The sequence below is a fragment of the Glycine max genome, chromosome 16, assembly GCF_000004515.6.
Source record: "Glycine max cultivar Williams 82 chromosome 16, Glycine_max_v4.0, whole genome shotgun sequence".
In the NCBI taxonomy this organism is placed as follows: domain Eukaryota; kingdom Viridiplantae; phylum Streptophyta; class Magnoliopsida; order Fabales; family Fabaceae; genus Glycine; species Glycine max.
In genome coordinates this window covers 34,439,153-34,459,466 of record NC_038252.2, presented here as the reverse complement: position 1 = coordinate 34,459,466, position 20,314 = coordinate 34,439,153, and the positions used below count along the sequence as shown (strand labels likewise).

General features: G+C 27.8%; 1 protein-coding gene across 3 annotated transcripts; it reads left to right on the top strand.

Moving 5' to 3' along the window:
• The first annotated feature begins 663 nt into the window (after positions 1-663).
• On the top strand, positions 664-17,488 carry LOC100794358 (short-chain dehydrogenase TIC 32, chloroplastic). 3 transcript variants are annotated; one of them, XM_006599496.4, is made up of 8 exons: positions 664-813; positions 2,453-2,684; positions 3,238-3,317; positions 3,827-3,980; positions 4,374-4,452; positions 5,570-5,663; positions 6,324-6,370; positions 6,525-6,860. In XM_006599496.4, the coding sequence occupies exons 1-8, from the start codon at positions 726-728 to the stop codon at positions 6,699-6,701; spliced, it is 951 nt and encodes a 316-aa protein (XP_006599559.1). In that variant the 5' UTR covers positions 664-725; the 3' UTR covers positions 6,702-6,860. The 3 variants fall into 3 exon arrangements, with proteins under 3 accessions (XP_006599559.1, XP_006599561.1, XP_003548175.1); XM_006599498.4 differs by lacking the exons at positions 664-813; positions 2,453-2,684; positions 3,238-3,317; ... (3 more) ...; positions 6,324-6,370; positions 6,525-6,860 and adding exons at positions 9,493-9,668; positions 12,387-12,618; positions 12,801-12,880; ... (3 more) ...; positions 16,611-16,657; positions 17,161-17,488; XM_003548127.5 differs by lacking the exons at positions 664-813; positions 2,453-2,684; positions 3,238-3,317; ... (3 more) ...; positions 6,324-6,370; positions 6,525-6,860 and adding exons at positions 9,493-9,668; positions 12,387-12,618; positions 12,801-12,880; ... (3 more) ...; positions 16,611-16,657; positions 17,161-17,488.
• The last annotated feature ends 2,826 nt before the right edge of the window (positions 17,489-20,314 follow it).

Genomic DNA, 20,314 nt, shown 5'->3' with positions numbered 1-20,314 from the left:
TGGAGAGAGAGAAGAAACAAGGAAAAAAAAGAAGTGTTGCTGTTGAAAATCATCTTTAACATCCAGCACATGGTGATGTGTGGATGAAGAGGGTTGTAGGAGAAATTGAGAAAAGAATTTGGAGTAGAGGACACATAGTACTATTGTGTGCCTAAAACAAAAATTAATAATGTGGTCCACAAATTATTATGGATGAAGATCATTTTTATCACTTGGATTCGTTATGTCATTCTTCAGATGTTACATTATAAAAAACATTAACATAAATAAAAATCACTTAACAGTAAGATTAAATTGTCGATATATTTATCTAATTGTAAATGATCATTTACATAATACAACAACTAAAATTGACAAGAGTATAAAATACAAGATCATAATTGGTTATTAATCCTATTTTTTTTTTATAAATCAGATGTATTTTTGAATATTTAATGTAATTTTATATCTAAAATTCAAGACTCAAGACAACTCGTTAAATATTTAAAACAACATTGTGCAACTGATTGACACACTAATCTTAATACTCTTTGAATATTAATGATGAATAATCCAAGAAGGACAAAAAAATCGTCACGTGAACCAATCAGGTGTGTTCCAAATTTGAATTCTTGGAATCAATAAGACGGCAACTTACACATTTAAGTAGAACCCACACTTCTCACCAACCCTCACAAAACACGGTCGCACAAAGAGACAGGTAAAGATAGAGTGAGCTGTTAGTCATGGGTTCTTCTGGGTTTTCATCATCTTCCACTGCAGAGGAAGTTACTCAAGGAATCGATGGGAGTGGCCTCACTGCAATTGTCACAGGTCAGTTTTTCTTTTTCCAAAAACATAAATAAAAAAAAATCAAAGAATTCTCCTGTTTCCACTCTATCTCTCCATCATGCATGTTGATTTTTTTTATTTTCTTTTATCAGTATTCATGCATGTTGTTTGACAAATAATATTTCATTTTTGGGTCGAACATTTTGTCCACACAAACATAGATGCTTCTCTTGCAGCCTAAAATAAATATAGCATTATATATAAATAATCCAATAAATTAATAAGATGGCTTGTTTGTAGGTAGCCCACAGCCTAAAATAAATTAGAGTATTTGCATTTCATATCTACCTTTCGATATATCCTCTCAAAAAAGAAATCCACCCTTATGGTTAATCTAGAGTTAAAGCCTATTTTAGTAATTTTTACTTTTCCAGAGTTAATTTTATGATTTTTAATTATGGGAATACTTTACTTTTAGATTTTTTTTTTGTATTTTAAAATTACATTGTAAAAACTTATATATACACATATATTATAAACCCTGCACACTCTTCAAAATCATTTGTTATGGCAGGCATAAAGATTATTCTTAACTTCTTTTTGTTCAATTTCTATTTGTATATATATAAAAAAAAACATTAATGCTAACAAGCTAATCAAAGGGCATGTTGAGTTTGTGCTTTTCTTCAAGAAAATTTTTCCTTAATTATATGTAAGTTTAGTATGTTTTACAAGTTAATAAATGTAGTTTCTGAAAACAAACTTTTAAAAAACAGTATCTCAAAAGTTTTTTTTATTTTATAATTTCCCAATATACGTAAAAAAGTGATACAATTTATGGCGATTATACTCTCCTTCGCTTCAAGATGTTTAAATGGATTTACAAATAAAAAACGATGTTAAAATGAATAATGATTATTTTACAGATATAGGTGCATACATCCCAAGTGAGAAGAGATAGAAAGAAAAGAGAATAAAAAATTATAAATTATAAATATGATAAATAATGAGATTCGGATAGTAAAAATTGAGTATACGTTGGTATAGTTTTTTTTTTTTTTTTGAATACGTTGGTATAGTTAATAAATCATAGTCGAATGAATCATCATTCCAATCCGATTTGGTGAGATTGAAATCTGTATCTTACTCTACACCCATTTTTAATTACCCTTAGATATAGGTCCTAGATAATTCAACGAAAAATAAAAATTAACAAGGAATATAAGATAAGTTAGAAATTAAACTAAAAAAGTAATATTTGAATTCAAATCACTCTTTCATTTATTTTGAAAAATTATATTTGTTTCCTTAAAAAAGCTAATATATGTTACCCTTTATTTTATTTTAATATGAACATGGGGCCTTGTACACGTTGCGACCCCATTTAATGCCGCAAAACAACCGTCACAAAACTTGGCTAGGCCATTGGAAGAAGAACAATGAAAATCTGAAATGTTAAAGTTTATATAGAAGTTTCTATATTTCTATAACCAAATTCATATATTCTGCTTGACTACTTCATCTATACAAAATTATAAGTAATACTTGGAATGTGTCTATGTTTTAATGTGCTACGGTTTAATGTGATATGTGCTGCATGCTTGTAGTATATATCAGGCACATACGTGCTCTTAAAATCTTAATTGCATATTTTTGTTGTTGGTGGACATCATAATAACAGGAACAACCCATGGTATTGGCACTGAGACGGCAAGAGTTCTTGTTTTGCGTGGTGTACATGTGATTATGGCAGCCAGAGATGTGATTGCAGCAAAAACTATCAAAGAGGTAATACTTGAAGAGATTCCCACAGCCAAAGTTGATGCCATGGAGTTAGATCTTAGCTCAATGGCATCCGTTAGGAAGTTTGCATCGGAGTTCATTTCATTTGGTCTTCCATTGAACATCTTGATGTAAGTAAGGTACTTATAGGTTACATTAATGTTTAATGTTTTTACATATGCTTGTTTAACAAGAAATTATTAGTCCAGAACTACTATGATCCAAACCAATTTTCATATAACACATAATTGAATGTTGTTGATTTATTTTAAAATTAAAAATCGCAATCGTATATTATATAAAGATTGGGTGAGATAAAAGATGCCTGGTGGATTAATACCATCTAATAATTTCTACCAATGAATAATCCTTTCAATAAGACTCATAGTTACGATCTCTATTCTTCATACATTCCCTAAAACTTAACAGCTGATCATTTATAGTACATTTATTTATTATTGATTCCAATTTACGTGAGACTCTCTAAATTGAGAGTAGGACCCTCATTTAATAAGTCTAACATGAATTTCATATAATATTAATAAAGTTTGTGTTGTTTCAGACTCTCTTATGATACAATTCACTCTCTTATTAGTTATTACACATCCTCTCACACATGTATATACCTTAATTTTGACCATTCAAAGAAATACATGAGCAACAATATTTTTCTGGTTTGTTTAGAAACAATGCAGGAATAAGCGCATTCCCTTTCACGCTGTCCAAAGACAACATCGAACTACTATTTGCTACAAATCACTTAGGTACGAAAGAAATGTCTTATATATATATGGCAACATGGAATCTTTTACGAGCTTTCCAGTGTAAAGGGGGAACGCGGGGCAAAACTACAATGCTACAAAGAAGTTTATTGGGAGTGTAGGGAATGTGATTTTTTTCTTTCTAAAGCAAAGAACTAAATTAAGGATGAAAGATGCTTGTTAGTATTGGTCTATTGCAGCATATATATCTCTTGAAAGGGAAAGGGATCGGATTATAATTATTATTGAAACATAATACCTATATAGTTTTGATAAATTTATTGATAAACACTTATAGAAGCTAACAAATAGCGGTAAAATAAATCAAACTTCTTGCATAAGTTAAAATCGGGTTGTGAGCTTCAACTTCTATGAGAAAACTTATAAAAAAAGTTAGTTGCATTGGTTAATTTAACTTATAAAAACTTTAATTCATTTTTTTTTAAATTTTATTGATAAGTTTTTCCAATCAAGGAAGAATAAAAAGAAGTGAACTTATTCTTTTTCCACAGGTCATTTTTTTTTAACAAATCTTTTGTTGGATACTATGAAGAAAACTGCAAGTGAAAGCAAGAAAGAAGGAAGAATTATTAATGTTTCCTCTGATGGTCACCAATATACATATCCTGAAGGAATCCTTTTTGATAAAATTAATGACGAATCAAGGTAATGTACCCTGAAGACATATTATTCTGGAGATTCAATTTTATTGCAATTGGGAATTCAGCTCAATTTTATGCGTTCAATTATTAAAGAACCAAAAACATATATTATTTTCAATCTCAAGTTTGTTTATTCATTTCTTGTGTCCCTATGTCACATTACTAACTTGCTTTGCACACATTTGTGGTCTGTCACTTGTAGAAGGTATCATGCAAAAACCCGCTAATATGATTTAGAATTTGATGCACTTGGATATAGTTATTGTCTGGTAGACTTATGTGAACAATATAGCGTATGTAGAAATTAGAATTAATCATATGCAGACATGATTCCTATAGTGTCTCTGGAGATGAAAAATATAATGTAAATATATATTTGATTATTTCTTTTGTACAGTTACCAGAAGTGGCGTGCATATGGGCAATCAAAGCTTGCTAACATTTTACATGCCAACGAACTTGCAAGACTTCTTAAAGTATGCTAATATTTGTTGTATTTTAAAATAATTAATATGCTATTATGAGAAAGTGTGGGTAATACTTCTTTTTTTTACCATAATGCTATGTTTGTAGTTGGTTATGCTATTGATGCCATTAAGAGTTGGCAACGTTATCTACAATTAATTTCTCTAAACTTTTGACTGATTAGTGAGAAACAAATTCCGAACCTGCACATTATTCTTTTCATGACTTTTGGGCTTCCACAAATGTTTTGATAGCTCCTATTTCTGATTCTATCTATATATTCTTTCTGTGTGACTATATATGTTTACTACTTTTTTTATCCTATATTTTATTGTTTTACTTTTAAAACAAAATTATATTTTTTTTTGTTTAGATAGTTTCAATGATCAATCTGGCATAACTAGCTAAACTGTGAACTGATGAACGTTTTAGTTTGATGTTTAGTGTTATTTTTTATGGTTTGGTATTGTTAGGTTAATTGCATATGAGAAGATATAAGGTTGATTGAATGATTAAGAAGAAGAAAAAGGTTGCAGATTTGATCTTGCTTGTTAATAAAAATTAACAAATTAATAATTAATATTTGTTAGTAAAAAAGGATTGCTTGCGTATATGAAATTTGCATTGCACCAACTTTGTTCTTATATCTTACTATGTTAATTGTGCTCAAAGGAATCTAGTATGTTATCATGAGCTAACATATTATTTATGTAACTTTTTGGAATTATTTTTTTTTATCAGTATTTGTCTTCTGCACAATACTATAATAATGCTTTTTATATCTTACTATATTTACGAAGGAAATGTTACTTATAACCTATTAATTAGTTGAAACTAAGCTTTTCTTTGGAATAGATGATTGTTGACTAGCTTTTCAGAAATATTTGTTTGATTATCAATGACCATTTTTTGTTAGTCCTGAATTTTAGTATTTGTCCTTCCTTCATGTCCTTGAACTGCTCAAACTATATGTTCATATCACCACGTTTACTTTTCACATTGTTTTCTCTCTCTTTTCCTGTCTGATGACTTTCCTTTCCTTCTGTTTGTAAATAGCGATGATCCTTTTGATTTTGCCACATTAGTTGTCTATGATATATCTAATATTAATCATTACATCATGTTCAGGAAGATGGGATAGATATTACTGCAAATTCTCTTCATCCAGGAGCTATTATCACCAATATTTATAAACCAGAGCTTAGTGGCCCAGTGCCAACTGGTAATTACCATATATTGCATCATTCATATGAATTTATGGTTTGTCTGGGAATTATATCTCAAAATTTGTGATACTATATATACTAAATACTCCTGCCGTATAATAAGTATGGTCCTAAATTTTTCTATACAATTAAAAAAAACTTATATAGGTGAAAAAATTTCGTAACCTTATAAAAATAACATTGTTATTAATCTTCTTTGTGGGAATCGATGTAACACAACAGTAATATAAAGTCTAGAAAATATTATTTAAAATATAAATGAAAATAGTAATTAATATTACATAAAAAGCTAAAATAAACTTATTTTATAATTTATTTTTCTTCTTACTCGATATTTATCATAGGATGGAGGGAATAAAGTATTTTGCATCCACCATATTCTTTTAATTGTCCTTTTCATAATTCTAGGTGTTTTAACTAACCAGATTAGACAAATGGTTATATGTTGAATAGGTTGGCCCTTTTAAATATTGAATTCAGACAATTTCTCATTGGATTGAACCAATTTCTCATTTTCACTTGGAGTATACTTTATAATTTAGTTAATTGCAACATCAACTTATATATTGTCGATAAACTTATCTTGGTCAATATTTTTCCATGCAAATGATAACAAAATTGAGTTGTATGGTTATGTTTTTGTCTAATTCATGCAGATCTAATGAATATGCTTGGAGATTATCTGCTTAAAAGTATCCCGCAGGTAATTTAAACCTAGTTTGATCTATTGAATATAAATTTAAGGGCATTGTTATTACTTATTATTTGTTTAATCTAAAAAGTAATCCAAAGATGCAATATATTTAATTTGGGATCCTTGTAATCTTCCATGCACTCCTTCTTCATTCTCATTTTAGGGAGCAGCAACAACATGCTATGTAGCATTGCACCCACAAGTGAAGGGGATTAGTGGCGAGTATTTTTCAGATAGTAATCTGGCTAAAGCAAGCTCACTGGCAACAGACACTGATTTGGCTAAGAAACTTTGGGATTTCAGCATGAAAATAATTGACTACAATGCCCATGATTCATGAGCAGATGTGAATGCTGATGGCATATACTTCCTTAGTGACTAAATAATAACTACTGTGAACATTTGTAGTTTTTAATAATAAATTTCCATCGATCCTTTGTGCCCTATGCCTCTCTATAGCTTAGTGTTTTTATTTATAATGGACAGATTGGTGAGGCAAGTCAACCATAATTAAGAGTCCACAAAACTTTCAATTTTAGCATTTGAGGGTTTGTAATTAGGTAGACAGACTAATTATCAAATGACTATGATAAACTCTCATGCCTTTTCAGATTTAATTAATTAGCGCTTGAGAGGGTGAGAATTATCTGATTAGTCAGGCCAATTGAGATACACAAAGTAAAGGTTGAGTTGACAATAACTACTGAGAGTGAGACATGTCAACTTAAGAAACCATAACATTATGAATTAATTGTTCAAGAGATGAAAATTTATAGAGCCTTCTAGCATGTGATTAGAGTGCAACAAGCATCGTTTCTTCCACATGTGAGAGCAACGATGTGCACATACACCCTCACAAAAGGAGGGAACGATTATAAGGCCGTTAGATGACATACAACATAAATAGGTGTGATATCCAACAATTATGTCAAGATGATATGTAATAAAACTTGTTCAGGTTTTTGGAGTCTTTTTCTGATTTTAGAATGACTCACATATATAATTAGTATTTTAGCTTGTACATTTGTACAAAATATGTATTTATTTTATACAACTAAAAATTATAATTTATAATGAATAAATATTTTTAAATATATAAATTATATTGTAATTAAAATCTATAATAATTTTTTTAACATATGAATTATATTTTATATTTATAATAAATAGTTTATGTTGTGATATGTTGTTATTTTTAATAATTGATAATTTCCTTTAAAAATATAAAAATTTAAGTTAGAAGTAAATGTGTTGAAAAATATAGATTTAAAAAGATAAGATGTTAAGTGAAATTGTTTGGTTGGACTTAGGAGCATGTTTGAAATTTGAAGATAAAATATATATTTAAATTAGTTTTAAATATTCAGTTACAATGAATAAATAGAAAAGAATAATAATTGTATGAAACTAACCTATTATTAATATTATAATGAAAAAAATACACTTATTTTAAAACTTATTTTTTTTATTATATAATGTTTATTATGGAATGAAAATATTTTTTATTCATTAAACTACCTAGTCTTATTTTCAAATTGTGTAGACACCAACTCCTATGCTTATTCTTCTTTGTACCAAAAAGGGGAGCATAACTTCAAGCAAAAAGACAAACAAACTTGAGAAATTTTAGCAATAATAATGTCCAAACAGATAGGTCCAACGGCCAATGCAATAACCCTCAAAACTTGAACAAGGCTCCAGATGACATAACAAACGTTTGACACGTATGCTTCACTGTATTTACAAATACAGGGGAATTTTGACTTTTCGAATGTGTGCAATATTGCACACGATTAAAACTAATTAATTACATACTTTTAACAAAAGTTCGTCGTCAATGTATAATTTTTTAATGATTTCTTCAAATAAATATTTTTTTTATTTGTTTACCAAATTCGCTTCCTATATTATCTTTCTTTCAAAATAAACAAATAAAAATACTTATATTCCTATTATCCTTATCAACACTACTATCACATCTTATAATTGTTACTGTCACCGGTATCACTCTTATCATTTTTATTGTTGTTATTACTACATAGAAATCATTTTTTTAAAATAAAATTAAAAATAAATTTTGACAAAAGAAAAATTTTCATAAATTATAATATTATTAATACAATAAAAGAGAGAATAAATGTGTAGTTTTTAAAAAATTTGAGGAACTAATAAAATAAATTTTTTAGTAATAAAAATAATTAGTTAAATTTAAGACACAAAATATATCTAAGTGTAATTTATTTAACACTAATGAATTTTTCTTTTTATTTTTTAAAAAAGAAGTTTATGTTCATTGCTTTGGTCTTAGTATCTATTCTAGAATGCTACAGTAACATTGCTAGTTGTAGCCCTTTTAGTATTTCATACAGTGAGGGGTACGTATGGTTGGCCGAGTTTAATTTATTTCCTCCTTATACCAATTTCAGGTTTTGAGGTGTGAAGGGTTCATTGAACTTGTAGATTTCTTTCTCTAAAAGGCGTGGATCTGTGGAAGGTTTGTGTTTTCTGCGACTATTTATTGTCTTCTGTACGTTGTATAGTTTTGAAGATAAAGCGTGTAATTAATGTCTAGATATATATGGATGTATTGATTGTCTTACACATATGGCAAAGAGGAGCATGGCTCATCTTTCTAGGAGGAGATAATGCCCTCATTACTTGTAATTATGAATTATATTTCAACGTGTTTTTGATAATGTGGAGGACATGCAGCAAGACTTGAGCCATTCGTGTAATTTAATGACTGAAACTTTTTAAGTGTATGGCTCCATTACAAGACAGGTGTGTTCATAAATACTACTTTAGATTACATATATTGTATATTATGGGTCTTTCTAACTAATATTTTAATACATTAATTAAGAAATTAAAATTTATATTTATTGTATAAATCATAAAAAATATAAAAAATAAAAAATAATATAATTTTTCATCTCTCAAGTAAAAATATTTTTATTTTAAGCACTATCTTTAAAGCACTTGTTAACATTGGCATATATTATATATATTTGGGATAACTTTCAATGTGACCATGCCTATTGGTATGTGTGTTCATTTTTTATTTTATTTTATAAATGGTAGGTGTGTTCATAAATACTACTACACGATAGTAGATTATATATTGGGATAACTCTTGTTTTAATATTTTCATTTTCCCGTTATAGAAAGCGTACAGCACGTACGGAACAAAACAACAGCATGTGGTGGCCTTTCTGGAGAAAAGGGGGTTCTGCATTTTCATCTTCTTCCACTGCTGATGAAGTTACAGAAGGAATCGATGGCACTGGCCTCACTGCTATTGTTACTGGTTAGTAAGACTTAATTATTCGATTCTCGTTTTGTTATTCGTGTTTCAGGTTGCACACTTAAATATATATGAAGACATTTGGTGTTGATTTACTAGTTATTAAGTGAGCAAGTCATAGATTAATTACCACTTCAGAGATGATTGAATTGTCTAATTGTGTTTGGTTTTACTAGTAATTAGTATTTTTTTCTCATTATAATTAATTATTGTGTAAGAAAAAATATTTATCTAGAAATAATTATCATTTTCATTTTTTAATATAATTTTAATTATATATTTTTCTCTTATATTATTTATAGTATTAGCTGTAAACAATCAAATATAAATAAATTAATGATAAAATAAAATTAATTTTATATAATTATTTTGTTATCTATGTAAAACGGAAGGAGTATGTAGTAAGTTGCATTCACGTACGATGACTTGAAGTCATTTAGAGTACTTTCACCTTTTTTTTTGTTGAGTTTGCCGCAAAATGGTGAAATTCTTCTCTCTATCTTGTAATAAATGTCGTAATTTTTTACACTGACCAATAAGTTAGTAAATATACATAAAAATTCCTTATATATATGTGTGTCAAAATATATTAATTTATAAATTTAATCTTATCATTATGGCTTAATTAAGTTTTTTAATCATGCAATTTATCGTTTTCTTTTTCCTTTTTTGTCTTGTATTTTTTTCTTCTTTCAAAATTGTCCACGTAAGTCCCTAATCCTTTTACAACCTAAATGACATTTTCAATAAACAAAGTAGACCTAGCTAATTGGTCTTGTGCAGGTCATGCCATAGGCGCCGACAGACCACCTAATCTATCTTTATCCTTATTTACTATGAAGGATGATAAAAGAAAAATTACAGGGTGTAAGAAAAGATAAATGTGAATGTTGAGTGAGAAAAAAAAAACAAAATAAATGAAGAATATGTGTGTTTATTAACCGATTGGTAAGCAAATCAAATTGTATAACTAATAATTAAACAATAAAATTGAATATCATTAATATAAACGAGCTAAATAATTTATATAAATTAAGTTCTAAGCAGTTAAATAAAATAAATAGATTGATTTCCAAAGTGAAAGTGCAAAAATTTAAAATCTATATAAACTATAAAGTAATGTAATAAAACAGATCAGATTTTCACACAAACAAACAATGAAACACGTAGAGTTCTAAGATTGTAAACAATAATCGATTGGAATAGTTGGAAATTATGGTAATACTAGATTAACATCTTAATAATAAAATATGTTTTTTCTATCCAATAAACTCCAATGTCATCTCAATTCACTGTGATCTTCTAACCTTATCCCTTAAATGATAGAAATTAAATTTCTTAACTTCATTCCTAATCTTTTAACAACTGTAATTAAGTGATTTGATATAAGCAAAAATCATTTGGAGACTAATAAATATTACTCTATTCCCAAAAGAAACACTTATTAGTTACCATTCTTAAACTCAAAATATTTTTCAATGACAAAAAAAACTACAACATAAGTCTATGATTGATCAATCCACAAACTAATATTAAAAATAAAGAAACGAAAATAACATTGAACATTCATTAAATAAGTAGTGAAAATAACTACGTGAGAGTTGTTAGTACACCAAATTTTTAACTATGAGAAAAACCAGCCTCACATAGCATGAGAAGCATGAAAAGTGGAGAATTAGAAGAAAAGGAAGTGGAAGACTGAAGAACAATGAAGAAAGTCAATGGCACAGTGGTTTTCCACTCTCACAAAACCCAAAGTCGATGTACCCTTAATCCTAATGAAAACAAGGTTTAAATAGCTTGAGAAAGATTGCACTATCATTTATGCATAATGGCTTACATGTTTAATCCAACTTTGGAAATGTGCATACAAAAACTTGCTCAAATGACTATGCATTGAGCCTGAGGTGCCCGCTTAACCAAAATCTTTTGTAGTGGGAACAATTTGTTCAACGTACTCCAAGCTTCAGATGTCCCCCCAACAGCCTACAGATACCTACCATCAGATGTCCCCCCAACAGCCTACAGATTCCATAAGTGTGTGCAAATATGCTAAGCGAACTACTTCAATCCAAAAATTCTTGTTTTCTTGTTGATGCATCAAACTCTGTAAAAGTACACCACCAAAACTACATTATTCCTAAGTTTTATTCACGATGGGTTAAGAACTAAGAAGAATTATAAATCTTAACAAAAGGCTCAAGCTAAGTATCAATTAAGGGATAATTAAGATGAAGTGCTATGTAAAATTAATGAAAAGTAATGATTCACACACTTATCAGTGTTCACGTCCAGAGTGCTTAAAGTGTGTATTTTTTCTTTTGAGTATTTATGTGTTCAAGAAGGAAAAAATAATATATATTGTGAGTGAGAGAGTCTAGAATGTTTAAAAATATTAAAGAAAGGTTTAAAAAATGACTACATTTGAGGCTAATAATGGAATCTGATTGAATTTTTAATTTATAGCAAGACAAAATTGAACAAAATAAATAGTGAAACCAAAAATATAATAAAGCCAAAATAGTTCATAATTCTGTCATTCAAGATGAAACATATATGAGTAGATTTATAATATTGGATCAAAGGAGTTTGGGTTTAGTAGAAATTATTAGTGCCCGCACCTTCTAAACAAACATAAACTCTCTCTATGAAATTTAAATTTTTTTACATAGTTCACCTTAATTTGTATATTTTTGTTGCTATTGGATGACACAACAATAGGGGCTACCAGTGGTATTGGTGCTGAGACTACTCGTGTACTTGCCATGCGTGGAGTCCATGTAATTATGGGTGTGAGAAATATGAATGCCGCAAAAGATGTTAAAGGAGCAATACTTAAGGAGATTCCTGCTGCTAAAGTTGATGCTATGGAATTAGATCTTAGTTCAATGGCATCTGTTCGAAAATTTGCATCAGAGTTCATTTCATCTGGTCTTCCATTAAACATTCTCATGTAAGAGCACATTAGAGGTTACATCGTCAAAATTTTCCATACATTTATTAATGTGAATGTGTGTGTGTGATAGATTGACAGTTACACACTATCTATATACCCACATCTTACTTTTGAATTTTGATCATTCAAGGAAACAATAGAGTAGTAATGTGTTTTGCTTTATTTGTTGCAATTCTAAGAAACAATGCAGGAGTTTTTGGAACCCCTTTCACACTGTCTACAGACGCCATTGAACTACAATTTGCCACAAATCATATGGGTACGTGCACGTTGAGATCTATCTAATCTTCCATTACTTGAAATTCTTTTAACTTTTTAAATTATAAGTATTAGGTATAGTTTGAAAAAATGTTTTAAGTTTTTACTTTATTTCTGTTTTTTTTTTATAAATTTGAACAGAAAACAGTAATTTCTTTTTTTATTTATTGTTTTCTGTTTTCTCTTCTACTTAAATTTAAAAAACAGAAAACAAAGTAAAATGAAAATCTTTTGTCAAACCAAATGTATTTAGCTTAGGGAAAAGAAAGAAATATTATTGACAATGAAAGTTTCGTATGATGTAGTTTTTTTCCTTCTCATTTAGATGGTTAAGAAAGGGATAAATAGTGAAAGTTTGTAGCAACATACACATTGATAATTAGAAAGAAATTATAAATTATTGGTATATGAAGTTCTTGTTTTGCCCTTCTATCGTTATGGTTTAATTGTCTCAGCTTATATACTAGGGTGATAGTTTATATAGAACATAAAATATAAAAGCACAGGCAGGCTGCAAAGATGTGAAACAAATTTGACCTTCTTGTTTTTATTTAACATAATTCAACAGGTCATTTCCTATTAACAAATCTGTTGTTAGATACTATGAAGAAAACAACACAAGAAAGCAAGAAGCAAGGAAGAATTGTTAATATCTCTTCAATACTTCATCAGTTAACATTTCGTGGAGGAATCCCTTTTGATAAAATTAATGACCCATCAAGGTAAGAAGTGCCCCAAGTACAAACTACCATAAACTATGCTGGCATTTTATTTTTTCAATTTATGGAAAAGGGATTTATTGAGATAGCAAAAACTATGAAGCCTTATTCTTCTAGGAATTTATCCATTGAAGACTATCTATGATACAGACTTCATTTTTCTTACTATTAGCAATTCAGCTCTAATATTTGCTTGACCATGGATAAGATAAATATTATCGTTAATATTAACTTGTGAAAATTATTTTTCTTGTCCAGATTTGGCATTACGTGTCACATGACTATGTATGGATTTGTGTTGCCCATCACTAATAGAATGTGTCAGATTAAAATCTAAAAAAAACATGCTGATAAATGTGATGAACCTAGCTAAAATATAGGTTTTGCAGTTTTATAAATCCTTGTTGCATTTAGAATCAAGCATGCAAACGTGATTCATGTAGTATCTATGCAAAGGATAAGTGTTTTGTATAATTCATGAAGTTTGTTTCCTTTTGGTGTAGCTACCACAATTGGCTTGCATATGGACAATCAAAGCTTGCTAACATTTTACATGCCAATGAACTTGCCAGACGTCTTAAGGTATGCTAACAGTTATTATTGTACCATATCATGAGTGTTGAGTAAGACAATACTGTTGAAGAAAAAGGTTGTTATTAGTAGTGTTTTCCCCCCTAAACCATAATGCAGCTTAAAAACCAGTTATTGATAGCCATTATGTGTTAGTATTATTATAACTCATTAATTCATCTAAAGTTTTTGGCTAATTACTTAAAAAGTAAATAAATTTTTACGATAATATTTGAATTTGATTCTTAATAAAAATAATTTTTTGTTAGATTTTATTTATCTTTCATTTAAAATCTGAATTAGTTAAAATCTTTTTTTCTTGATGAATCGGAGTTTTTTAAGATAAAAAATAAAAAATTCCTTTTATATTATATGTTATTTCCATTGTGGCTTAATGTATCCGGACTATGTTAAGACCTGTTTCTAAGTTTTTTTTAATGTTTGTTTCAATATTGTCACTTTTAATTTCTTCATAAACACTTCTAAAAGAAGAAAATAATATATAAAAATAAAATAATTTTTTTTATAAACTAAAATTTACTTATACATAAGCTAATTGATAAAAACCTCTCATATTAGTTATTATAAAATGATTTTTTAACCTATGCACAAGTTATTTTTAGTTTATGGAAAAAATTATTTAATTTATCTTATTTTTTTCTTAGAATTGCTTATTGAAAATTTTATCCAAACAATATCTTAAAAGTGAATTGGACCATTTTGATCCTTAATTAACCTTGGTATGACATCATACAGAAAAAGTCAAAGATTTGTGAAACCCCTTAAAATCTGGGTTGATCTGATATGAGTGGATTAAACTACTGCAAAACCACATTGACCTCGTTCAATTTGATCTTACATCCTTTAATTCATAAGCTCACACATCTAATGTCTATTACTTATGAGTTTCAAAATAATGTAGGTTATGTAATGGTACTATATATGTGTTCAATATAATATCTTAGTAATGTTTGATCATTTTATTGCTTTAAAACAGTGAAGGGATTACTGTGAACCAGTACCCTTTCTGGTTTGATGTTCAGTCTACTTTTCGAAATATTGGTTTGTTAGTCTTTGTATTTTACAAAGATCACTATCATTCATATTGCACTATGTTTGTTTTAATGTCTCACTCACTACATATTATTCATTGGAATTAAATTATTTTATCACGATTCACTAGCTAGCTAGCCAAATATTTATGGATTTACTTATAGTTAATTACTTGTTCTTTAATAGCGTTTCTCGCCAATTATATAGGATATGTTGCTTCATTATCTAATATATATCTACAAGTTGAAACTATATATATCTTTAATTTTGAGAAGGTAACTGTTAACAAGTCTCGGGGAAAAAAGTCTTTGACGGTTAGTTACTAAATTTTCTAACTCCTAGATTTTAGTTGGTTTTGTAGCTAGCCAATCAGATTTCTGAGAATGCTTAACAATCACAATCAGAAGACAATTTTGTTTAGTCTGAGGAGAGTCTTTTCTCCTTTTGTTTTGGTGCTTTTTTTTTCTCTCTTGTAATTTGTCAGTAAAAATGGTTGCCTCATTAGTTGTTTGTGATAATATGTTATAGTTAAATTATTTGTTTGTTTTGCATCTTGATCAGCAAGATGGGGTAGATATTACGGCTAATTCTCTTCATCCGGGAGCTATTGTCACCAATATTTTTCGTCACACTAGTGTACTGGCTGGTAATTTCTCTACCACATTTCTCTATTCGTGTGAATTTATGGTCTGTTTAGGAATTTTGTAAATGATTGGATTTTGGATACTGAATAAAGCATTCTTTGTTGATTTTCCTTGAATTCAATCTCTTGGAAAAGTTTCAGTTGATTTTTCACAATGAAATAAGCCCAATTCCATCCTCTGCTTAGTTTTAGCCTTTTAGGTGTTCAAATCTTATATTTTGTGCATGGATATATAGTGTTTTAAAAGAAAACAATAGTTATGTTAAATAGATTGGGACTTTTGAATATTAAATTCAGACTTTGTAATCCTTCAAGCATGTACGTTCTTAATTATCCTTAAAGTATCTTTGCAAAAACAATTTCACATGAGGCAACCTTAATTTGCAATTGAAAGTTCTTTATTGCAATATCAACTCTTGGCTTTGGATGTGTTTTCACCTTGTACTCCTTCTGGCGTATATTTTATGTCTCTTTAGATCTTAATAAAGGTATTTTTGTCAAAATGATCATTTTGTCACCGTACCTTATGTCATTAATATTTTTCTTAAGATGCGTATATTACCTTAATTAAGACAAATAGAGCTATGCCATTTTTTATGAAAGTAACATATATACAAAAATATGAAAAACTCTTTTTCACACAAAAAATGATAGTTTTTTTTTGGTTTTTTTATTATTAAAGTAGTTTCCATGCAGATTAATGATAGTTTCTGATTAAGGGGATCGTTTCTGTTTGATTTATGCAGGTATAATTAATACGCTGGGTAGATTTGTGTTTAAAAATGTCCAACAGGTAAGTTAAACAACTATGATATTTGAAGCCAAATAACACGAGTTCTCGTAAACTATTTAAGTTAGATTATTCATTAAATTAAATGTTTGGTAACTAGAACAAATATGATATTTGAACAGAGATATCAATACAAATGACATGAGTTATTCGTAAACAATTTAAGTTTGATTATTCATTAAATGCATGCTTGTCCAAGATTGTTCGTTTAGTTGGACAAACAAACTTAAACTTATAGTTCAACTCATATCATTGACAAAATAGCAATTAATATTGTTTTGGACTTTTAAAATGACAAATACATGTAATTTTTCTTCTTCTAAAAAACCAATAATGTTAATGCATTTTTTGCTTTATTTATTTAAAAAACGCATAATTTTTTTAAACATCTTTTAATTAAAAAAGCACTTTCCTGAAAATAGTTTAAAAGTTTTTGAAATAATTTCCCTTCATATGTTATTGACTTGATCTTTCCATATTTGCTTTCTTCCCCATCCTTACTGTAGGGAGCTGCAACAACATGCTATGTAGCATTGCATCCACAAGTGAGGGAAATCAGTGGCAAATATTTTTCAGATTGTAATATTGCCCCAACAATCTCAAAGGGAAGGGACATTGATTTGGCCAAGAAGCTTTGGGATTTTAGCTTGAATTTGATTGAGTAAAATACCCAAGTAGTATGTTGAATAGGTTGGACCTTTCAAATAATTAATGAATTCAGAATGATGAAGTGGTCGGTTAAGGGTCTGTTTGGATGTAAGCTTCTTTAGAAGCACTTTTAGAAGAAAAAAATAAAAAGATAAAAAATGAAATGATATTCTCTATTAGTTAAAATAAATTTTTTATTAATTAATTTGTAGATATCATTTTATCTTTTAGAAAAACTATATTGATGGGTTTTTAAAAATTAATTCATGGAAAACTTATTTTTATTGATTGGAAAAACTTATCTCATCTTTTTTTTTCTTATTTTTTTTCTAGAAATACTTCCAAAGAAATTTACCCAAACAGACCTTATATCTTTTAAGCATTCTATCGAAACAATTTTCCTTGTTCACCTGGAAGGCATCCTTTGTAATTTACTTAACTTTATTGAACGTTGAGGTGTCGAAAATAGTATTTTTATTTTTAATCTAATTTTTCGATCTCTTCTTTTCTATCCAAAAACAATCTCATAATATTTTCCTTTTCAATTTCTGTTCTTTTTGTCTCAAACCAAGCAAGTCAAAATTAAATCCTATTTCTAATCTATTTTCATTATCCTAGTACACAATTGTTAAAGAAGGAAAGTTTTTTTTTTTTTGCATTTTATATTTTCTTTTCCTATCATTTTCGTTTATGATATATGGAAGAAAGTAAGAGGAAAAAAAAAGAAAAAGAAAAAAAGTAAAAAGTGAGATGCTTTTAATTATTAGCTGTTTTTAAAAATAAAATAAAAATTTATTATTTTTTTACTTATTTTTAGTTGTATCGAAAGTAAAAGAAAGTATGCAAATAATATAAATATCTTTAATAAAAATTATGTTAAGATAATGATTTTTTTCTATATTATCGTTTTATGGTACATATAATGATACTATATTTTTTTATTGTATGAAAGTTATTTTTCCTCTCTTTCTACTATCTTTTCACTTCTACCACTGCCGATAGAACTGGCCTCACTCTGCTATTGTTACAGGTTGCTCACTTCTTCTCCCTTTGTTTTTTCTTCTTATTCTCTTTGACTTTCTCTTTTGACAAGTCAATGTCAGGTTTATTGCATACATAAATACATTGAGTAATGGTTTAGGTACGTAGATAAGGATGTCATAATGAATCAGGGGGACATAAACATAAATGGCAAATACATACTTACCAGTTTCTAGTGTCTAAAAGGCATCACAACCTTAGAAATTACTATTGTACTATTGTATAACTGTCGTTATTCAAAGCCAATTACTAATTTCTGATGAACTCAACACCTACCTAGCATATTTAATGAATTCAGGCTAAATTATTAATTTAGTCTCTCTCTTTATTAGTTCAATTTCCTATCCTTCTATTATTAAACAATTGAGTAAAAAACATTAAATTGCCTTAAACTTTTCTTCTTTTACAAATAAATACCCTAAACTTTAATTTTGTTTCAATTAATCCTTAAACTTTACTTCTTTTATAAATAAACACCATAAATTTTAAATTTATTATGATTACTATTTAAACTTTAACCTTTTGTAAATAGTCACCTTGAACTTGAACTTTAATTGATCTTTAAAACTTATCTTTTTACTAATATTTTTTATTTCAAGTTTTTTTATCTTAAATGTTAATCATTCATTTTTTTTGTTACAACTCATATTTCCATATTTAAATATAATGAAGAATATAGATTTATAAGATATATTTAAAAAGGGGAAATAATAACATTAATAAAAAAAATTTATCTAATTTTTTTAATTCTAAATTTATTATGTTTTAATGTTTGAAAAAGTGATTTATAAAAAAAAAACAGATGAGATTAAATAAATAAAAACTTTAGATTTTTTTGTCAGTAATTTAACTCCAATTCATTATAAGATATTGTTTACGAAAGGAGTCAATTTTAACAATTAATTGAGATGAAACTGAAATTAGGTCTCTATGTGCCAAAAAGATAAAATTTAAGGATTGATTGAAATTAAAATGTATAGTGTCTATTTACAAAAGAGATAAAATATAGAGATCAATCGAGACAAAATTAAAATTTAAGATGCTAAATATTCTTTTCTAAAAAATTTATTTTGATAATTTGTTTTTCAAAATTGGTGCAATTTTGTCCTTTTCATCCATTTGCAAGTAACGCTATTAACTTCTTGTACATGTAACACAATAAAAATTAATACGCAGTCGTCAGATAAGGCATTTCAAATAGAAATTTTAACAATGTTGACAAAGAGCAACATTGCATTAGTTTTGAAAATTAAGAGATGAAATTAAAATTTTTAATAATAGAAACATTAAACTAAATTAATTAAATAAATAGAGTGACCAAATTAATAATTTTGCCATAAATTTTGTTATGTGATCCCAATAAGATTTTTTTATTTATATAACCATTTTATTTTCTAAAAAAGAAAGAAAGAAAATATGTGTCATTAATTATTTTATTTTCATATTCTACTCTTTCTGTTGCCTAATAAGTATTTCCTTCGTTTCTTTTTAACCGTCGCATTTTTTAAAAAAGTTTATTCCTTTTTAGCTGTCATTTTCAGATTTTAGGGTAATATTAACTTTTTTTTCAATTATACCCAACTAACCTTTAATTATTTTATATATTTTTCATAAAATTAGATAATAAATAATTGAAAAATTCAAGGGTGTATTTATTACCTATTGACCAAAAGAATGTGAATTGTTACATTGAGAGAAGTTCTAATACCTTGTATCTGTTCATAAAACATTTTGTTCCAATAAGAGAACTTGCTAGTACAAACTTTAAATGTGGGAGAAGAAATTTATGACAGTTAATTTGGATAATTTTGTGAAAACAAATCATTTGAAAGGGATAAAATAGGAAATTTGAACAAAATCTCTTAAAATAAAATAAAAACCAATAACTTTCTTGATTATCTTAATTTTAGCTAAAACAATACTTAAAAAGAAATGGAAGAGTATCATATAAGAAATAAAAGTAGTAAGACA